We start from the raw sequence: 19,815 nt of genomic DNA on the forward strand, positions 1-19,815 counted from the left end.
GAACTCTTTGTTCATGGGATGTGTGTTTTTTGTTTTTGGGATTTTTGTCTTTAAGAAATTATGAAATTTAGAAAATAAGAAATTATACGAACAATAGAAATTTAGATAATGCAAAGACAAGTTTTGACTTAGTTGTACTAGTACAAAGAACAAGTTACACTTAGTTGTGCTAGTACAAAGAACAAGTTATACCTAGTTGTACTAGTACAAAGTACAAGTTTTACTTAGTTGTACCATATTCCAAAACCTACGATTAGCAGACATCCACAGAAAACGAGTAGACACGTTTTTCTAATTTCCTTCATATCTCTCATCCTATCCAACTTCATCAGGCCAACTTCTTCTTCGAGAAAACCCACTTGAAAATCCAATTGTTGTACCTCATCAACCAATGCTTCATCAACCCATTTAAAGACATGGGTATCATTCACCAGCTACATTCAGATTTTGCAAAAATACCAATTGGTGAATAAATTGGAACAATTGTTAATCCAATTAATTTAGGGAGAATGTGTTTACCCTTCTCTGTGATGCATACGCACAATGGTAGTAGCGACGGTAGGGGTTTGGAGTCGATCGAGAGATTATCTCAGCAATTGTCGAGCCACAATGACACTTTTTCTGAATGCCAGGAAACCTTGCTCGGTTAGAGGAATTACCACATGAGATCTCTGATGCTCCAGAGTCGTTGCTCATTTCCGATGACCTAGCTCTCCAGAAATCGCAAAACCTAAGGAGAGAGGAGAAGGAGGGGATTTTTTTTTTTGTTAATCGTTTTGGTTTTTTTTTATAATTCGTTTGGAGCCCATTCCTTTATCCCTCCAATTGCACAAAAAAATTTCAAATTACCAAAATTTCAAAATTTGAAAATTTGGGTTCACACAACAAACACGTGATCCTCATGTATTCCTGTCCGGCCGCCAAATTGTACACGTGTAGCCATCAAAATGCACAAGTTGTTCCTATTTTTGAAATTGTACCCATAGTGACAAGTTGTACACTTTTGATTTTTTAAAAATTTTTAGTTATACCATGTTTAAATCTAAAGAATTTTAGTTGCACACATGGTTTTAGTTAATTAAGGTATATTTAGCACATGTACATGCAATTATATAATTATATGTTGTCAAACAAAAATTTCCTAGCTTTGTAATTATATGTAGTTTACAATGAGGAAGTAACCTTTAAAGTATAAGGTGTTTCATGATAAATCTAGAATACAATGAATTCTATAATGAAAATGTTAATGTAAAAATTTTTATGTATTGTTATTAAATTATTTTTGTTGATAGTTTTCTACAAACAAGTATCATAGTTGTAAAACAAAATTGTATATTATTGCAAAAATGTTCTTATATTAGATGTACTTATTTTTTTGATAAATCAACTAAAAATGCTGTTCTTTTTAAGTAAAATTTATATTATATTTGCTACTAATTCATAAGCGAATCACGGCATGTTAATAACAGAAAACAAATTCAATTTGGTCAAGTTGTACCATAAAGAAAATAGGTTTACTTAGTTGTCCAAACAAGATACTACTTAAAAAAAAACAATTATGCCCGAGAACCCTCACTATCAAACCAACTCCTATTCGAATTTTTCTTTTTCTTGCGTCCATGTTCTCCAGTTGATAGAATCCTTTTCGTCCGTTTTCTTCCTTTTTTTATGACATAAAACTTGGGAAGAACTGTCTTAGCACGTACATCATCAGGAACCATCCACATTGACATAATAGGAACTGGATATATCGTCCTTGAATAACCTAATACCCACTGCTCCATCCAATAATACTTGCTACACAACTCATGCAATTGGATCTCATTTCCTGTGTTCCTTGCTGCTTCCATGGCAGCAGCAATAGCATGCACACACGGATACTTGTCAATATCAAAATGTTTGCAGTAGCAAGTTTTACTTCTCAGATCAACCACATAACTACTACCATAAACTCCAGTAACACTATATTCCAGAAAATAATTGTTTAGTTCAATAACCGGTAAGAGCTTTGCTTCTGAACACCTTTTGTGCATCAATGACTAAATATGAGGGACCAATTTCTGCTCACTTGGCGTCTCTATGGCTATCTTCCTCTATCTGTTAAACCATTCACCCACTTTAGCAACAATCGCATCAATCATTGGTAATAACATGTATTCCCTTGCGTCTTTGAAGACACCATTGATAGATTCAACTGTATTTGTCGTGTCTATGTTGTATCTAGCTCCTGGAAAGTAACATCGAGCCCATTTTTGTTGTCCTACATGTTCATCAAGATAAGTTCCTGCAGCTGGATACCTTAAAATAAAATCAGCATAGAGTTTCTCAAATTCAGGCTCTGTGTAAGCCTTAGCACATTCCATAAACCTGGTCGCCACTAAATCCCTGCTCACGTTTTTGCAACTCAGTTTAACATTTTGGGACAAGTGATAAATACAATACCCATGGTGAGCCAACAGATAGACCATACTTATTGACTTTATTAGGCTGGAATTTCTATCAGAACAGAAGACCAGTTCAGGACAATCTGGTACAACTGTCTTCAACTTGCTAAAAAACCAAGTCCAACTTATATCTTTCTCACCATCAACTACACCAAATGCAACCGGATAATGGTGATGATCCGGATCTTGAGCTGAAGCCACAAGTAGTACTCCACCATATACATTTTTAATACTCGTTGCATCAACAATGATCACCTTTCTCATAGCTTTGAAGCCTTCAGTGCACGCTCCCAAGGCGAAGAATAAGTACTTAAACCTCTGAGCTTCATCCAATTCAACATAATAAAATGTACCTGGGTTCACCTTCTCCAACATGTGCATATAACAATGCACCAACTTAAAACCATCCTCTGGAGTTCCACGAAGATCATATCCAGCTAGTTTTTCCCTCTATTTGCGGTTGAGTATGACACTTTAACACCAACTCTTGATTGAACCAAAGGGATGAGATTTTTGGGTGTTGGAGTGTCTATCAAACATGGATAATCTTCACGCAAAACAGATGCAACTAAATGTGGTGTGCCTCTTCTTTTATTCCTCATTGTACTTGTATCTGACCGCAAGCACGTATGCATCTTGTTATAAGTTCTGACCGAGAAACTGTCAGAATTCTCATTCCTCGCAGCTCTTAATGACCACTTGCAACCCTTTTTAAACTCACAACATTTAACCACAAACAACATAGTATCCGACTTCTTAATAACAAACTCAAAACAGTTCTTATGCGCAGCTTTTTCAACTAAATCCTTAATTGCTTGCTTGCTTTCAAATTCTTGACGTAAAGTCAAATTCATACCATCTTCCCATTCACGTCTTACAACTGCTGTGACCTCAACACCTTCAAGCATATCACCATTATCTACTATTACTCGTTCTTCAGACTGTTCTTCATAAAGAGTCATGATCCCATGCTCATCACTATTGTCCACCATCTCATGACGTTCAGACGGCTCACCTTCACAAATCATGTTTCCATCTGTCGCTCTACTACTTGAAATAAACTCCTCATTAAGTGCACAACCTACACTACCTCGACTTTGCTCATGCTCCTGGTTTATTTCAACATCATTCACGACTTCCACATGTAAAACTTGGAATTGATCTTGATTCATTTCCAAATAACACATCACATCTTCATCATCATGTATATATATCGGTTTCTTAGGATCCACTAATTCTGGAACATAGCTCAGCTTCAGTTCAATCATATCTTCATCAACCCTTGCCTTTCTACATATTTTGTTCACTAATGCAGAATAAGTGACCTCCTCAATAGATGTCTCCATTCTAAGAGATTGATGAACTTTTCCTATTGATTTCCATCTTAGTTCATTTCCGTTTGTTGCATAATGTCCCCCATAGTCATAAATAATGATGATCCGACGATTATTATTCATTGTTACCTGAAATACAATAAAAGATCACATTATCATCTCTGTCATGTAAATAGTATTACCAAGTTGTACCTAGTTATACCATTTGTACTCGTATCAGGTATACCAAGTATTACCAGTTGTACCTGTATCAGGTATACCAAGTATTACCAGTTGTACCTGTATCAGGTATATCAAGTATTACCAGTTGCACCCATATCTAGTATATCCAGACATATTAGTTGTACCTGTATCAGGTATACCAAGTAATAACAGTTGTACCCTTATAAGTTGTACCAAATCTACCAGCTGTACTACATCGAAACTACTAATTTCAGAAAAAAAAATCATTATGATTCAGCTCGATTGAACTGTATAAATTCACGTAGTATCAACAAAATCTAACCCATATCGACTATTATTACAAACAAGAATAAATCCTATGAGTATTCAAGCTAAATCTTATTCCTAAATCTCCACACAATATACGTCCCCCTAATTGTTATATTAAGGACAAACAACACAACAACAACTTTTATATACTATAAACGAGTATAATGAAAACAAAAAGGATAACAAATCACCTCAGCTTTAATCTTTAGCTTCAATCTTTTGCTCTGGGATAGGATCCGAGCTCTAATTGAATCCAGTAAAATAGAAAAGGACGTTCAGTAGAGAATGAAAAAAGAGAAATCCCGATTGGAGGGGAGGATGCTGGTGGGATCGGGTCCCGATTGGAGTTGGTGGGCTCCACATGTTTTTTCTTTTCTTTTTTATTTAATTTATTTATTATTTTTCAGGGGCAAAAATGATACAAATTGGTCAACAAATTGTCAAAGGGTACTTAGAATACAGGAGGGTAGCAGCGAATATGACTTTTGGTCAAAGGGCACAGGAGATTTTAGTCCACAAAATTTAGATAATTTGAAGCAGTTTAAAAATTTATAAAAAGAGCAAAAATATATACAACATAAAACCTTAGTCCTTGGCAATCGGCATAAACCGATAAAACCGAACCGATCAAACCGAAACATTCGGTTTTCGGCAATGAATGAGAGAGAAGAAGTAAACTGATTGGCACAATTATTTTAGGAATTCGGATTTCGGTTTTCTCGGTTCGGTATCCGATTACCGATCGGTTTATTCGGTTAAAAGGAACATGATATAAAAACTTAAAACCCTAGATCTAATTCATTACATCCATCACAGAAAAAAAGATCTCGCCTCCTTCTTCCACTCTCTTCTCCTTTACGATCTTCATTCTTCTTTTCCTTCCTCTTTTTCTAGACTCTACTACATCTTGTTCTTCTTTGTTCTCGTCTTTCTCCTCATATTCCCTTTGTTTATCTTTTTATTCTAAATTGAAGCTTTAATCCATAATTAACAATGGCAGCTGCGACCGTGAATCTCCCTCAACTTGATCCGCCTTCAATGAACTTACAGCGTGAGGTTCATGTTTGGGTTTGATTATTGGTCTTGCATGCTTTTTCGTTGTCTAGATCTTAGACTTCATGATTATATTGACTGATTTAGTTGTTTTCTTTCTTGTTTTAGTGAAAATGATAGAGACAAACTCATCAACCTCGTTCAATGCAAGGCTGTCGTTGCTGTCACTGTTGCCATCACAGCCACAGCCGCTCATGATAGCTCACATCTTTGTCAAAACCCTAACATTTTAATGGGTTGGGTTTTTGTTAATTGTATGTTGGATTTTTGTTAATTGTATTTTGGGCCTAATATTGTATTTGTAATGGGTTTTTAGTGGATTTGGATTTTTTCATAGTAAATTTTCATATTTTTAATATGTAAACCGAAATAGAAACCGAATAAACCGAAGAAAAAACAATTCGGTTCAATTTCGGAATATAAATTTTAGCCAATAACCGACCCGAATAAACCGACTTCCGAACTGAATTTTATTTCGGGTCTATTCGGTTGAATTTTTTAAAAACCGAATTTTCCTTAAACCGATTAACCCGACCAGAATAACCTGGTTAAACCGAACGCCTAGGGCTGTAAAACCTTATGTAAGGTGATAAGCTCAAATTAATCCCTAGAGCTACTCTCTCAAACAAGAGATCACTGCAGTACTTAGGGGTCGAATCCACAGAGACTCAAGATCAAACACAATAGATTGTAAAGTTTTGTAAATTACGCTAAACAAGTTAAATTGAATTAAAATAAAGCAATGCAAATATTTAAATAAAAGTGTTGTGAATTCAGAAAATCAAAAGAGCTAAGCCTAGGGAATTTCTCAGGAAATTATGAAATATTAAATCAGATAAATTAATTAAGGTTCAAGCAATAAAAATCAGATCTAGAACTCTAAACTTTTGGTAAAATAATCAGTTCTCACTGCAATTATAATCTAAATTTAAAACCAGAAAATCCAAATCTCTTTGTAAAATTCCAAGTAATAAATCAGCTTTAAGAACAGGTTTAGATAAGTTCACAAAATTATTAATTCAAATCTCTTTGTAATAAACAATTCTGCTCATCAATGGTTTAATCAGGAAAACAATTATATTCTCATATCAATTTATTTCCCTAAGATAACAATTCTAGGTGATCAATCAAGAATTATTGTGAAGAACAACCAAGGATGAAGATCATAAAAGATTAAGAACCCTAAAAATCTCAGATCTAATAAATCATAAAAACCCTATGAAAAACCCTAAACCTAACAAGCAAATTACTCAGACATGTTTAATGAAGAACAAATCATAATTCTGAATAATATGCAATAGATATTGAAAAGTAAGAAAGAGTTTAGAAATTCTTCTCTCAATGAAGATCAGATCTCTCCCAAAAAGCTCTCAATATCTCTCTCAAAAACTGCTAGAAAAATAGCTTCAGGGTTTCTAAAACCGAAAAACCATATATATACATCCTAAAATACATCCAGGGGTTTATGTTGCAATTATAGAAGACTTTGGGCAAATTTGTAAAACTTCCAAATTTGTTGTTCTCTCGTCGGATAAACATTAGTGTCGATCGATGCTCCTTTGTGTGGTGTCGATCGACGCTCGTACTCTGATTCGACTCCAACTTGATTTCCTTCGGTAAAGTGCTCCAAAATGATCCAGATTGTTCCATATTGCTCCATTCGAGCCAAATTCCTAAATAACCTGTAAAGACTCAAAAATAACCTAGAAACAAATCAAAAGACTCAAAAGCACACTTATATCATGGTTAAAAACCGTAAAAACCATGATATATCAACTCCCCCAGACTTAGCCTTTGCTTGCCCTCAAGCAAAACAGAAACTTAAACCTGTGAAAGAGGTTTGAAAACATAGAATTCACTCAACTGCTGGTAACTGATCTTCGCACTCTTTATCGCCTTGACTCTCAAGAACTTACTTCATATACTTTGTCAATTGAAAAGCATCAACATTCCTTACTCAAATCCCACAATCCTCTGGAATCTCTAGTCTAACCATTGCCATCTCATTACATAAATTAAAGCAAGTACAGGTGAGTTCTTACCTTGGTGTATTCAAATAGTGGCATATGGACTCTCTTCAGGCCAAGACATTCTTCTTACATCTCCTTTCCTCTCCCTTTTCTCACTTCCTTTTTTTTTTTTTTTCTTTTCTTATTCTTTTTTAGCAAAGGTGTAAGCGAATACCGGGGTCATTGGTAATTTACCTACCCCTCGCTTCCAAGCTTTGTGTGATCATTTGACTCAAGAGTAGAATAATGAGGTCAATGGTAATTTACCTACCTCTCTAAACTGATCAAAATCATCTCATCTTTTATTTCTCTCTTTTTTCTGATTTTTCTCTTTTTTTTTTTTCTGAAACAATTAAGACTCAAAACCAAAAATTAATATGTTAGTGATCCTAAAAAAAAAAACAAAAATTCAAAATAAGTAATTCCTACCAGTGGGTTGCCTCCCACTCAGCGCTTGTTTTAAGTCATTAGCTTGACTGTGTCGAAGCTCAGGCGTCCGGCGGATCAGAACGTGGCTGTGAATGCTTCTGAGAGGAATATCTCATCATCCAAGGTGGTGTATAAGCAGTAGATGAATGAGGTCTACCAAGGACATGAGAAGCAGGACCAGAACGATACTTGGGTATAGTGCATCGTGGCTTCATCTGAGGACTCTGGAGTGTGGAGGAGTGAGTCTTCCGTTTAGTAACAGACTTATGACTTGGAGTATCAATTTTGGACAAACTCTGTTGCGGATGTGGAGGAGTGTCGACCGACACCACATCAGTGTCGATCGACACATAGTCTGATGATCGTTTAGCAGACACTTTCTCAACACAAAAAGTCTGTCCATCAACAGTAGGAAACCTCCTCAGCTTATCCATCTCAAAATTCATAGTCAAACCTTCCACATTTAGTGTTATGTTTCCCTTCTGCACATCTATGATGGCACCAGCTGTAGCTAAGAAAGATCTTCCCAAGATGAGAGGATCATTAGGCTCTTTCTCATACTTCAGCACCACAAAGTCAGTGGGAATCATGAAGTTTCCAACCTTAACTGGAATATCCTCTAAAACACCTTCAGGAATTCGTCGGGAGCGATCAGCCAAGATAAGGGAAATCTGAGTTGGCTTGAATTCTGTCATCCCAAGTCTTACAGCAACAGAATGTGGCATCAAGTTGATGCTAGAGCCAAGATCACAGAGTGAGTGTGAAAACCTTCCTGCTGAGATTGAGCAATCAAGCACAAAGCTTCCAGGATCTGGTAGCTTCTTAGCAGTCCAACACTGAATTGCTGCACTAACTTTCTCAGAAACTACCACTTCTTGCTTTCTCTCCTTCTTCCTTTGAACAGGCTGGTTCAACAGAATTGCACTAACATCCTTAGTTAGCAAAGCTCCTTCCTCAGGGCTCAAACCATTGGATACCATTCTCTTTACATAGCGTTTAAGTGGTGGTGAAAGCTTCACTGCATCAATCAAAGGCATCTCAATCATCACCTTATCCATCATTGCTTTGCATCTAGCTTCCTCCATCTCCTGCTTAGACTTTCTTGGCTTGGGAAAAGGAACCTTAGGCTTGTAGACCCTTTCAACAGCTGGAACCTGAGATTTTGCAGTTTCTGGGTTCGTCTGAGAGGAGTGTCGATCGATACCCATGTGGTGTCGATCGACACCATCATCTGAAACCGAGAATTTTGTCGATTTTTCACCGTGTTCTGCAGAATCAATTTCATCAACTTCTTCATCTCTCACTGATATAGCATTGTAAGCATGCTTGGGGTTTGACTCAGTTCTCGCAGGAAGATACCCCTCTTGTCGTTTGACAGACCCAGCAGTCTGTGCAACTTGACTCTCCAGCTTCTTAACATGAACATTCAATGCATCTATCTTCCCATTCAGCTCATTGTAGACATTATCAATCTTCCCATTTAATGTCACTGTCAAATTCTCTTGTCCCCGAAGAATCTGCTCAAGCATGGCTTCCATTCTACTCTCAGAAGAAGTCTGTGGAGGCGGAGACTGATAGGATGAGTTCCCATAAGTCCTTGTGAAGTTGCTCCCTTGTTGCTGCTTCTGGTAGTCCGGTTTGGGAATGTAGCCTGAAGAGTTCCCACTGTAAGGCCTACTACCTTGCTGATTTCCAAACCTCTGCCCCTGATTCCCATAGACATAGTTCACCTCTTCTTTCTCATGATTTCCTTGATCAGATTCTGGCTCATATGTCTCAACTTCAGCAGCAAAATGAACAGATTTCTTACCCACAAGGAGATTATGCACAGAATCCAGCTTAGCATTAACAGAAGCTAACTGGTGTGAGTCATATCCTCCATGTAATCGCTTCCTTTCAGCATCTGCTCTCTTAGTACTATTGCTAGCAGCTAAGTTCTCAATCAATAATTCAGCATCTTCTGGCATCCTTGTTTTGAAATTCCCATGACTTGCAGCATCTAGAGCCAACTGATACTCCCAGTCACACCCTCTGAAGAAGATACTTAGCAATTGAACTCTTGAGAAACCATGGTGTGGACAGTCCCTTTGGTAAGCCTTGAATCTCACCCAAGCTGCTTTGAAAGCTTCATCTGGTCTCTGCTTGAAGGAAGACAGCTTGATTCTCAACTCATCTGACATTGCATCATCATAGAAGTGGTTGAGGAAGGCCACCTTGACATCACGCCAGCTTGTCAATGATCCAGCAGGCAGCTGTTTCAACCACTGAGATGCCTCTCCTGCAAGTGAGTAAGGGAAGAGTTTGCAGAAGATGTAGTCCTCAGTTACCTCATTAGCCTTGATGCTAGTCACCAGATTAGCCCTGGGCAAAAAACACAGACCCGAAAACCCGAACCGTACCCGACCCGAAAAACACGGTTCGGTTCGGATTCGGATATATGTATTTTACACTGATGGGTCCTATATATGTGTACCCGCGGGTATCGGTTCGGTTTCGGGTTTTACCCGATACCCGACCTACAGACCCGAAAAACCGACAATACACAAACCTCTTAATATGATTTAGCCCCTTAGGGTTAAGTTACTTTTACACATTCCAAGTTTCCAATTCGAACAGCCGATTGAGTTTCCTCCTACTTACTTTTGTGACTTTGTCGATTGAGTTTCTTGCATTTATTCGATATGCAGTGTCTTCTTGTTGCCTTTATCAACTTTTTTTTACCTTCCAACACAAACCTAGAGCTAGAAATAGAAGCTCCATTGATACCATCTCTAATCACTTCTCCACCATCGGCGTTTTCCAGAAACGAAAATCAATCAGAGGTATTAACTTCTCACTTCTAATTCTGAGTTTTGATTTTACTTCTTCATTTGATTATAGTTCAGTAACTTTAGTTCTTCATTGTGAAATGTGAAAACTTTGATTTTTGATTTCTTTGAACTTTAAAGCTTATGGGTTATGCTTTTTGTCTTTTTGATTTCTTTGAAAACTTTTGCTTCATGGTCGTAACTAAGAATCTAAGATGATGAGTTCTTCTGTTCTTGATTGAATAAAGTTTTTTCGGGTCTGTGTTTTTTCGGGTCTGTGTTTTTTGCCCGGGCTAGTCTTAAATCCAAACCGAATCGTGTTTTTTTGCTTCATGATTGTTTTTCATTTTTAATTTTATGCAGATGGCCTCTTCTAATCCTACAGCCACTAATACTCCGATGAGTGATGTTGATGGTGATGAAACAAATGAGATTGACCTGACGACGGACGATGATGTTCCAACACCTGCTTCTGCAAAGAGAACCAAGAGGAAAGGGAAAGAGAAAGAATCTGGTCCAAAGTTGAAACCGAAGACATGGTCTTGGGTTTGGAATCATTTCACCAAACTTGTAAGCAATCCAGACCTATGTAATTGCAATTACTGTGGTAAAGAAATGTCGTGTCCAAGCAAATCTGGAACCTCCACTTTGAAGAAGCATGTTCTAAACACTTGCAAATCATACCAGGTATGGTTAAGTGCTAACAAAGACAGTACTCAAACTGTTTTGACTCCTGATGGTGATGGTTCTGTTAGAGTGAGTAAGGTTAGTGAAGCAGTGTTTAGGGAAGCTACAAATGAGATGCTAGTGTTGGCTGAGTTGCCTTTATCTTTTGTTGAGTGCTTAGCTTGGAGACATTTCTGCTCCAAAGTTAAATTGTATAAGCCTCACTCTCGCCGAACTGCTACAAGAGACATTGTTGAGCTATATGTGAAGAAAAAAGCAGCTATGAAGAAGATTCTTGACAATAACAAGCAGAGGTTGTCCTTGACTACAGATATATGGGTTTGTCCTACTACTTCAGCCAGCTATATGGTTGTAACAGCTCATTTTGTTGATCATACATGGCAGTTAAGGAAGATTATAATAGGATTCAAGCATGTTTGTGATCATAAGGGAGGAACAATCTGTGATGTTCTTATTCAGGTTTTAGGTGAGTGGGACATAAAGAGAGTATTCTGCATCACTGTGGATAATGCTACGGCTAATAGTTCAGCCATGACTAAGTTTAAAGCAGCTATGTTGCAGAGAGGAGATGATGCATTGATACTGAAAGGTGAGTACTTGCATTTGAGATGTGCTACTCACATTTTGAATTTGGTTGTGAGGGATGGTTTGACAGAGGTTGATCACAGTGTGGCTGCTATTCGAAATGGAATCCAGTATGTGAGGTCTTCAACAAATAGATTGAAATCATTTGAATTCAGAGTTGAAACAGGGAAGATGAGGAGGGGAAGTGTACCGTTAGATGTCAGGACAAGATGGAATTCAACATATCTCATGCTAGAACAAGCTCTGAAGTTCAGATCGGCATTTGAGAGGATGGAGGCTGAAGATAAACCATATAACGACTATTTTCTGGAAAAAGTGGATGGCGCTAAAAGGATTGGACCTGCGGTTAAAAAAGATTTGGATGATCTTGAAACGTTTGCTCAGATTCTTGGCATATTCTACAAATCTACATTGGTTCTTTCAGCTTCTACCTCTGTTGCATCTCATAAGCTCTACAATGAGATAGTTTTCATTACTAAAAACTTAACTTCGATGAGCACACAGATAGTTGATCAAAAGCTGAAGAGTAAGGCATCATCTATGTTATCAAAGCTGGACAAGTATTGGAATCCATTTGGAGAAAAGGTAGAAATGAATAGGCTTGTGATGGTAGCAAGCGTTTTTGATCCAAGGAAGAAAATGAAGTTTGCTGAGCTATGCTTTGATAGGCTATATGGTAAGAACTCGGTGGAGTCTAATCATCTTTCTGATTCAGTTAAGAACATCTTGAGGGATTTGTATGATGAGTACACTAGAGCAAGTTTATTGAACAAAGGGTCAGATTGGTCATCTTCTCAATCACAAGGGTCGTGGAATCATTATCAAGAGCAAGAACAAGTTGGAACCGATTCTTGTCCGACAACAGTTCTGCCTAATGGAGTTGTACTTGAGGATATGGAGATCATATATGATGAGATTGTGAAGGAAACATGAGTTCAAAACTCATCTAATGAGTTGGATATGTATTTGAAAGAGAATGTCGAGTCTTCTAATCTTCTAAAAGGTACAGAATATGATGTATTATCCTTTTGGAAGGTCAACAGTGGGAAGTATCCAGTTCTATCACTAATAGCTAATGATATATTTGCAATGCAAGCATCTTCAGTAGCATCAGAATCTGCATTTAGCACAAGTGGTAGAATTGTAACTCCATACAGAAGCTACTTGACACACTACATGATTGAAGTGTTGATGTGTACTGAGCAATGGTTGAAATGTGAGATCCACATCAATGAAAAAGGAGTCTCAACAATTCAGCAACTACTTTCTGAAGTAGAGTTGCTAGATGATCTTATGAGAGGTAACTTTTAACACTTACAAGTTATAATTCTGGTTTATGGCTTGTGATTTCTAACATTATGTTTTTATTTTTCTATAGAGTTTGAACCTGATTTCAACATGCAAGATCTTTAGGGTGAGATAAGTAAGTCTCTGAATTCTTCTTTTGATATTGTTTTACCAATTATACTGAATTTGACTTGTAATCTATATTTCTCTCTTTTGAATTGTATAGGACCTAAGAGAGAACAATCGCTATTTCTGAGCCTGAAGTCTGAATAATGAAGATTGAATGTGTAGTATTTCCTACTGCTATCTCTATATATTATCTATGTTTTGCATCAGACTTGAATTTCTAAGAAACTTTTCTACTATTCTTTTGCTTAAGTATTTTCTTTGTCATATGAATTTGAGTGATTGTACTCTATATTTATCTATTAAGATGTTTGGATTTGAATGTCAGATGTGAAATTTGCAGGTTTCAACTAAGATTTTGTTTGTAATTTTTTCGAGTATTGCATTACAAATCGGGTACACAGGTGTTTTTTAGTATAAATGGGTAAAATTTACCCGAACCGATTGATACCCGGTTTTTTCGGGTTTTTATCGGTTCTGAGATTTCAAAGCCGAACCGACCCGAACCCGATAGAACCCGAACCGAAACCGAACCGAAATTTTTTATTTACCCTATTGGGTCCTAAACTCCCTTACCCGTAAAACCCGAACCCGACCGGGTCTTACCCGAACCCGACCCGAGTACCCGAATGCCCAGGGCTACACCAGATCCTCAAAATGCTCAATGTGATCCAAGGGCTTCTCATTGGGCAAAGCAGAGAAAGGTCTCTGCCCAACTAGTTGAAAGTATGCAGGTTTCAACTCAAAATCATTCCTCTGAAAAGGGGGAGGAACAATAGCAGACCGGTTCTCATACACCAGATCAGCCCGATTGTAGTCAGCAATAGTCCTGATCAGATCCCGGTTGTTCTCCTGTCGTCGAACTGGGTTCTGTACGTGGTTGGCAGCTCCACGCACGTCTGCAGGTGGGTGTCGATCGATGCCACCTGGTTGGTGTCGATCAACACCAAGATCCGGATCATCAACAACACCAGCTTGCTGGTTCACAACAGCCTGCTCGTTGACAACATGTTCAGGAATCACGTTTCCTTCTGCATCAAGCTTTTGGCCCTGCTCATTGCGCAAGTGGCCCTCTTGATCCCTCAAAACACCAGCCTCATCACGCATCAGAATGATCGTATTAACCATCTTCAGAGATTTAGCTGCTTTTCTGTTCTCACGTTCAAGTTTTCCCAACTCTTTGTTTGAAAGATTCACAGTAGGACCAGACTTGTTGTTCCTTGTGTGAGGTTTAGGAGGCATGCACCTGAAACACCAAAGAGAAGAAAAAAAACAAAAACGTGTAAGTAGAAAATAAAAAGAAAAGTTTAGACGAAATTAAAAACTTAAATCTAATGGTAGATCAGAGAGTCCCCCGGCAACGGCGCCAAAATTTGATAAGCTCAAATTAATCCCTAGAGCTACTCTCTCAAACAAGAGATCACTGCAGTACTTAGGGGTCGAATCCACAGAGACTCAAGATCAAACACAATAGATTGTAAAGTTTTGTAAATTACGCTAAACAAGTTAAATTGAATTAAAATAAAGCAATGCAAATATTTAAATAAAAGTGTTGTGAATTCAGAAAATCAAAAGAGCTAAGCCTAGGGAATTTCTCAGGAAATTATGAAATATTAAATCAGATAAATTAATTAAGGTTCAAGCAATAAAAATCAGATCTAGAACTCTAAACTTTTGGTAAAATAATCAGTTCTCACTGCAATTATAATCTAAATTTAAAACCAGAAAATCCAAATCTCTTTGTAAAATTCCAAGTAATAAATCAGCTTTAAGAACAGGTTTAGATAAGTTCACAGAATTATTAATTCAAATCTCTTTGTAATAAACAATTCTGCTCATCAATGGTTTAATCAGGAAAACAATTATATTCTCATATCAATTTATTTCCCTAAGATAACAATTCTATGTGATCAATCAAGAATTATTGTGAAGAACAACCAAGGATGAAGATCATAAAAGATTAAGAACCCTAAAAATCTCAGATCTAATAAATCATAAAAACCCTATGAAAAACCCTAAACCTAACAAGCAAATTACTCAGACATGTTTAATGAAGAACAAATCATAATTCTGAATAACATGCAATAGATATTGAAAAGTAAGAAAGAGTTTAGAAATTCTTCTCTCAATGAAGATCAGATCTCTCCCAAAAAGCTCTCAATATCTCTCTCAAAAACTGCTAGAAAAATAGCTTCAGGGTTTCTAAAACCCAAAAACCATATATATACATCCTAAAATACGTCCAGGGGCTTATGTTGCAATTATAGAAGACTTTGGGCAAATTTGTAAAACTTCCAAATTTGTTGTTCTCTCGTCGGATAAACATTAGTGTCGATCGATGCTCCTTTGTGTGGTGTCGATCGACGCTCGTACTCTGATCCGACTCCAACTTGATTTCCTTCGGTAAAGTGCTCCAAAATGATCCAGATTGTTCCATATTGCTCCATTCGAGCCAAATTCCTAAATAACCTGTAAATACTCAAAAATAACCTAGAAACAAATCAAAAGACTCAAAAAGCACACTTATATCATGGTTAAAAACCGTAAAAACCATGATATATCATAAGGGTCCCAACTACCACTTTTTAGTGGGTCCTATGTCCAATTTCAGTCCATGAGCCATCTTTTTTAATGAGTTTCACGTCTTTTCACTAGGCCCGTGAACTCATCCATATCCGACGGTCAGTTTGCTATGTCTGGGAGGCTTTAATGATTTGTTACCGTCCATACAATTCACTACATGATATTTTCCTGTGTTTTGTCCTCACTCGCACAGTTCTGACAATTACTTTCCGGAAGGTCACCCATCCTGAGACTACTTCAGCTCAAACACGCTTAACTCTAGAGTTCTCTTAGGATCTTTGACCGAAAATATAAGTGTACTTTGGTGATATAGGTGGCAAAATCAGTTCTTTTAAACCTCTCTGCAAGCTGGAGTATCACATTCATTACAAATATGATATTATATTATAGATGAAAATTATACAAAAATATATATGTTAGAAGTTAAATCGTAAATAAGAATTAAATAAAAAAATCATGTTATTCATATTAAACAACATATGAACATTTATAACCACATAAGTGGAGTTAAAATTTATTTAAATATAAAATGGTATAATTTAAACATATATAATTAGAAGTTGGAAAACACACTAAACAATTTTGCTTATAACCGTCTATGATCCCTTAAGAGCGCTTAGCTATGATCGCTTAAAACACTAAAAATATTTATATAACAAAAATGTATAATTTTAATACGTAAAAATATATAATTTCTACCGTGTAAATGATTATATGCATCATGTGAGTGTTTTAGAGCATTTTCAATCAATTTCTATATTTGCCTCTATATATAGAGAAAAATATACCAATCTCTATTGTAGAAACAAATTATATAGAGAAAAAATAGTAATTTCTATTATAAATTTGAGAATATAGGTGAGTTGAAGTAAAATTCACCTTTATTTTAGAGTTTCTCTAGTTTAAAGATAAAAATAGGAAAATCTATTAAAAATGGTCATATCCTGACCTAAAACGACTGCCTAAATTGCTTTCCAGAAAATTAGTTATTGCTTTTGGAAATTTTAGTTTTTACTTTAAAATTAACACAATTAAATAAGTGTGGAAGCATCGTCAATTTCACTGATTCTTCTCTCTCTCTCAAACTTTTCTTGGTCTAAATAAAATACAAAAAGAAAGGCTTTGGATGGTTCATGCATGATTGGAGGAGTTTGATGAAGCTGGTGCTTGGTGCATGTAGCCGATGTCTAATGTCAATGTTTAGTGAGTTTGAGTTTTATATTCATACTTATTTAAATAAACGTCAAGAATTATATTTTAGAAATATCTATATGATTGCATGTTTTTATTCTCTACTACACCGGATATATCCTCCACCCTACCCAAAAGCATTACTGTACTAAATTTTTTTGTGATTGGTGAATCAGTGTCGGACAGCCTATTTTTAGGATTTCCTGAATCAATTTTTTAGATATGGGCGATATTTGATCAGTTCTTGGCTCCTAAACTTTCTTGTACAATTTGTGTTGGGCTAAGCTGTTAGAATTTATATCTAGATTTGCCTTGTATTGAAGAGCATCTAGTTTAACTTTAGTACTATTTGCATGATAAAATGTGGACTATTTGCAGTGAAAATTTGGAACTAAATATATGGGGTCTGATTGGTAACGTATCCAAAGCTGTACAGAAAACTGCTATAAGTTGGAGCCGTAAGCTTTTACGGAATAGTGCAAAGCTGTAAGAAAGAGCTGTACATGAAAGCGGTATAAAAATGCTGAGAGTGAAGTTTTTAATAAAGTGTTTAGTAAAGCTTTTGTGATTGGTAAAAATTAAATCAAAGCTGTACACTTGTACCGCGCTTTATTTTTGGTTACCAATCACACCCATGATTAAAGATTATGACTTTTAAAAACCTTTAATTTCTTAGTTTTTCTTAACCTTTTAAAACTACGACTTGCATTTTTCAATAAAGTTTTAAAGATGCATTTTTAATCTTTGGTTTTTGCCTATTTGGTGATATACATAAGATGTTTTTTTAAAAAAAATCTTTGATGTTAGATACATAAGATGCATTTTTAATCTTTGGTGTTAGATACATTCATACATAAGATGTTTTTTTCTCTCTACTTGCATCTAACCAAAGGCCTAATTTGAAACACCAATTTTAAAATTTCCCAAGAATTTCAAAGTTATAATCAATTCATCTTATTTGACCAAAAAAAAAAAAAATCAATTCATCTTATATATGTCATCGATGACTACGCTAATTTTTTGAGAGATTTTGATGATACCCATCAAGTTACCAATCCACGTAGAGATATTGTCAGTGTCTGATTTCAATCCAACCATTTATCAAGTACTACGTAATCAAATAAGAAGCTTCATTAACCTTTTTCCGTTTTTCTTCCACCTAATTAAGGCCCAAGCAACCATTAGTGGTTAAGGAACCAACTGAACCATTAAATGTAACCCGAAGAAGAACCGAGTCATTGGACCGGTTTGGAAACTAAACCACTAATTGAATTGAGAAGTTGGATTAATCGTCGAAGAGGCAGGACAGTGAAGATGATAGAACCCTAGCCACGAGAAACCAAATAGAAGATTCTTGTAACCAAAGCTAGCTGATTTCTGAAGCTGTCGAAAAGCCCTGTCTTTACGATGCTATTGATCTGATACAAGAGTGATCTCACCCTAGGGCTTTTCCTTTCTTCAGTCACAAGTTTCTTCCTTGCTATTGACGAACGAGCTTAGGCTTCCCACGCGTGTCTATGTCATGTCTATAATTCTTGTAGCTATAAGGATGCTTTATAATATCAACGGTTTTGGTGTTTGGGAACGGAGTTTGGGTTTTGTTTATGCTAGTGAAGTGGAAGCAGAGTTTTCAGATGTTACGAAAGAAACTGAATATGACACTGCGGAGCTTTTGAAGAATCTTGAAATGAGATATTACGAGGTTGCAGCTGAGACAGTTGAGTATGAAAATGAGGGTCTCTTGTCATATTTATTACACGGGAAAGACGAGTTCTTTGCTGGTTTAGAAGAAGCATCAGCTGATGACACATACAGAACTGTTGATAACTTGTGGAATAGTTACCCGAAAGAGGAGGTATATATATAAACTCTACTGTCGGATATTTGAAAAATTATATATAATAAACTATCTCTCTTTTACGCTCATTTTGTAGGATTTTGAACGGTTTCAGATTCCAACCAAGAGGGGAAGAGATTGGGAAGATGATTTATCACTTAACCAACTGTCCTTGAACGATGACAAGTTGAGGGATGGAAACACTTGTAGTAGTTATATAAGAAAAAGGGAAACTAAGTCAATGGATTGTGATGAGCCCTCTTTGGAATGTGTTTCATCGCCACATAATTATAATCACGAGGAGATATCCAAGGAGAGAGCGATACGAAGACTAAAAACAGACATGGGGGAGAATTTGTTCTGTTACATACCGCCTCGCGAGAAAGTAAAGAGAAGAGATTATCTTCAATATGGGAGGAAAAAAGATGGTGGAGGATTGATATACGCGGCTCATGCAGATTACTATATTCTTTTACGGGTTTGCGCTAAGGTCGCTTAGATTGATGCGAGGAATATGCATAGAGCTGTGTTGAGCTTTGAGACAAGATTGGCTTGGATTGAGAAAAGGATAAATCGTGTTTTGCAACTAGATACACCTTCTATCCTTAGTAGAGACACAAAGACACATTTGGATGAGCCGAGCCTAGAGAGTAAACATTCTTTTCCAGATTTGGATGTTTCGAGTTATTGTAAGGATATCCACAATGATTTGGCGAAAAGAATAACTCATTCGAAGTTATAGATGGTTATATACTAATTTTGTCAATGTCACTGTCACTGATGCAGCTGCATTTCAGGTGACAACTAGTTATATTTGCCAATGCATAAACTGTTTTTGATTCTGCTGAGGCTGTCCTCCCTATTACAGTAAAAGAACCATAGTCCGACCCATGTTACAAGTAAGGGTGTCAAGTGACCCGGTTGGCAATTTTGAACTGTTTTTCTCTAGCA

The 19,815-nt window shown here is 36.5% G+C and overlaps 1 protein-coding gene and 3 pseudogenes across 1 annotated transcript; 2 read left to right on the forward strand and 2 right to left on the reverse strand.

Moving 5' to 3' along the window:
* Window positions 1-224: 224 nt before the first annotated feature.
* Window positions 225-696, reverse strand: LOC147931010 (uncharacterized protein At4g04775-like). The gene is made up of 2 exons (XM_087477137.1): window positions 520-696; window positions 225-434 (listed from the first exon to the last, which is right to left on the reverse strand). Exons 1-2 carry the CDS (start codon window positions 694-696, stop codon window positions 225-227), a joined length of 387 nt encoding a protein of 128 aa, XP_087333263.1.
* Window positions 697-1,556: 860 nt separating this feature from the next.
* Window positions 1,557-3,805, reverse strand: LOC147931011 (uncharacterized; annotated as a pseudogene).
* Window positions 3,806-9,825: 6,020 nt separating this feature from the next.
* Window positions 9,826-9,926, forward strand: LOC147931012 (small nucleolar RNA R71; annotated as a pseudogene).
* A 7,462-nt stretch (window positions 9,927-17,388) lies between these two features.
* On the forward strand, window positions 17,389-19,606 carry LOC147931013 (TATA box-binding protein-associated factor RNA polymerase I subunit B pseudogene; annotated as a pseudogene).
* Window positions 19,607-19,815: the final 209 nt, after the last annotated feature.

This window comes from Camelina sativa, chromosome 12 (assembly GCF_030686135.1).
Source record: "Camelina sativa cultivar CO46 ecotype springtype chromosome 12, ASM3068613v1".
NCBI lineage: Eukaryota > Viridiplantae > Streptophyta > Magnoliopsida > Brassicales > Brassicaceae > Camelina > Camelina sativa.

Coding starts and splice junctions, on each gene's coding strand:
- LOC147931010 (XM_087477137.1), bottom strand. CDS start 696: ATGAGCAACGACTCTGGAGCATCAGAGATCTCATGTGGTAATTCCTCT. Junction 435..519: donor CGTATGCATCACAGAGAAGG/GTAAACACATTC, acceptor ATCTGAATGTAG/CTGGTGAATGATACCCATGT.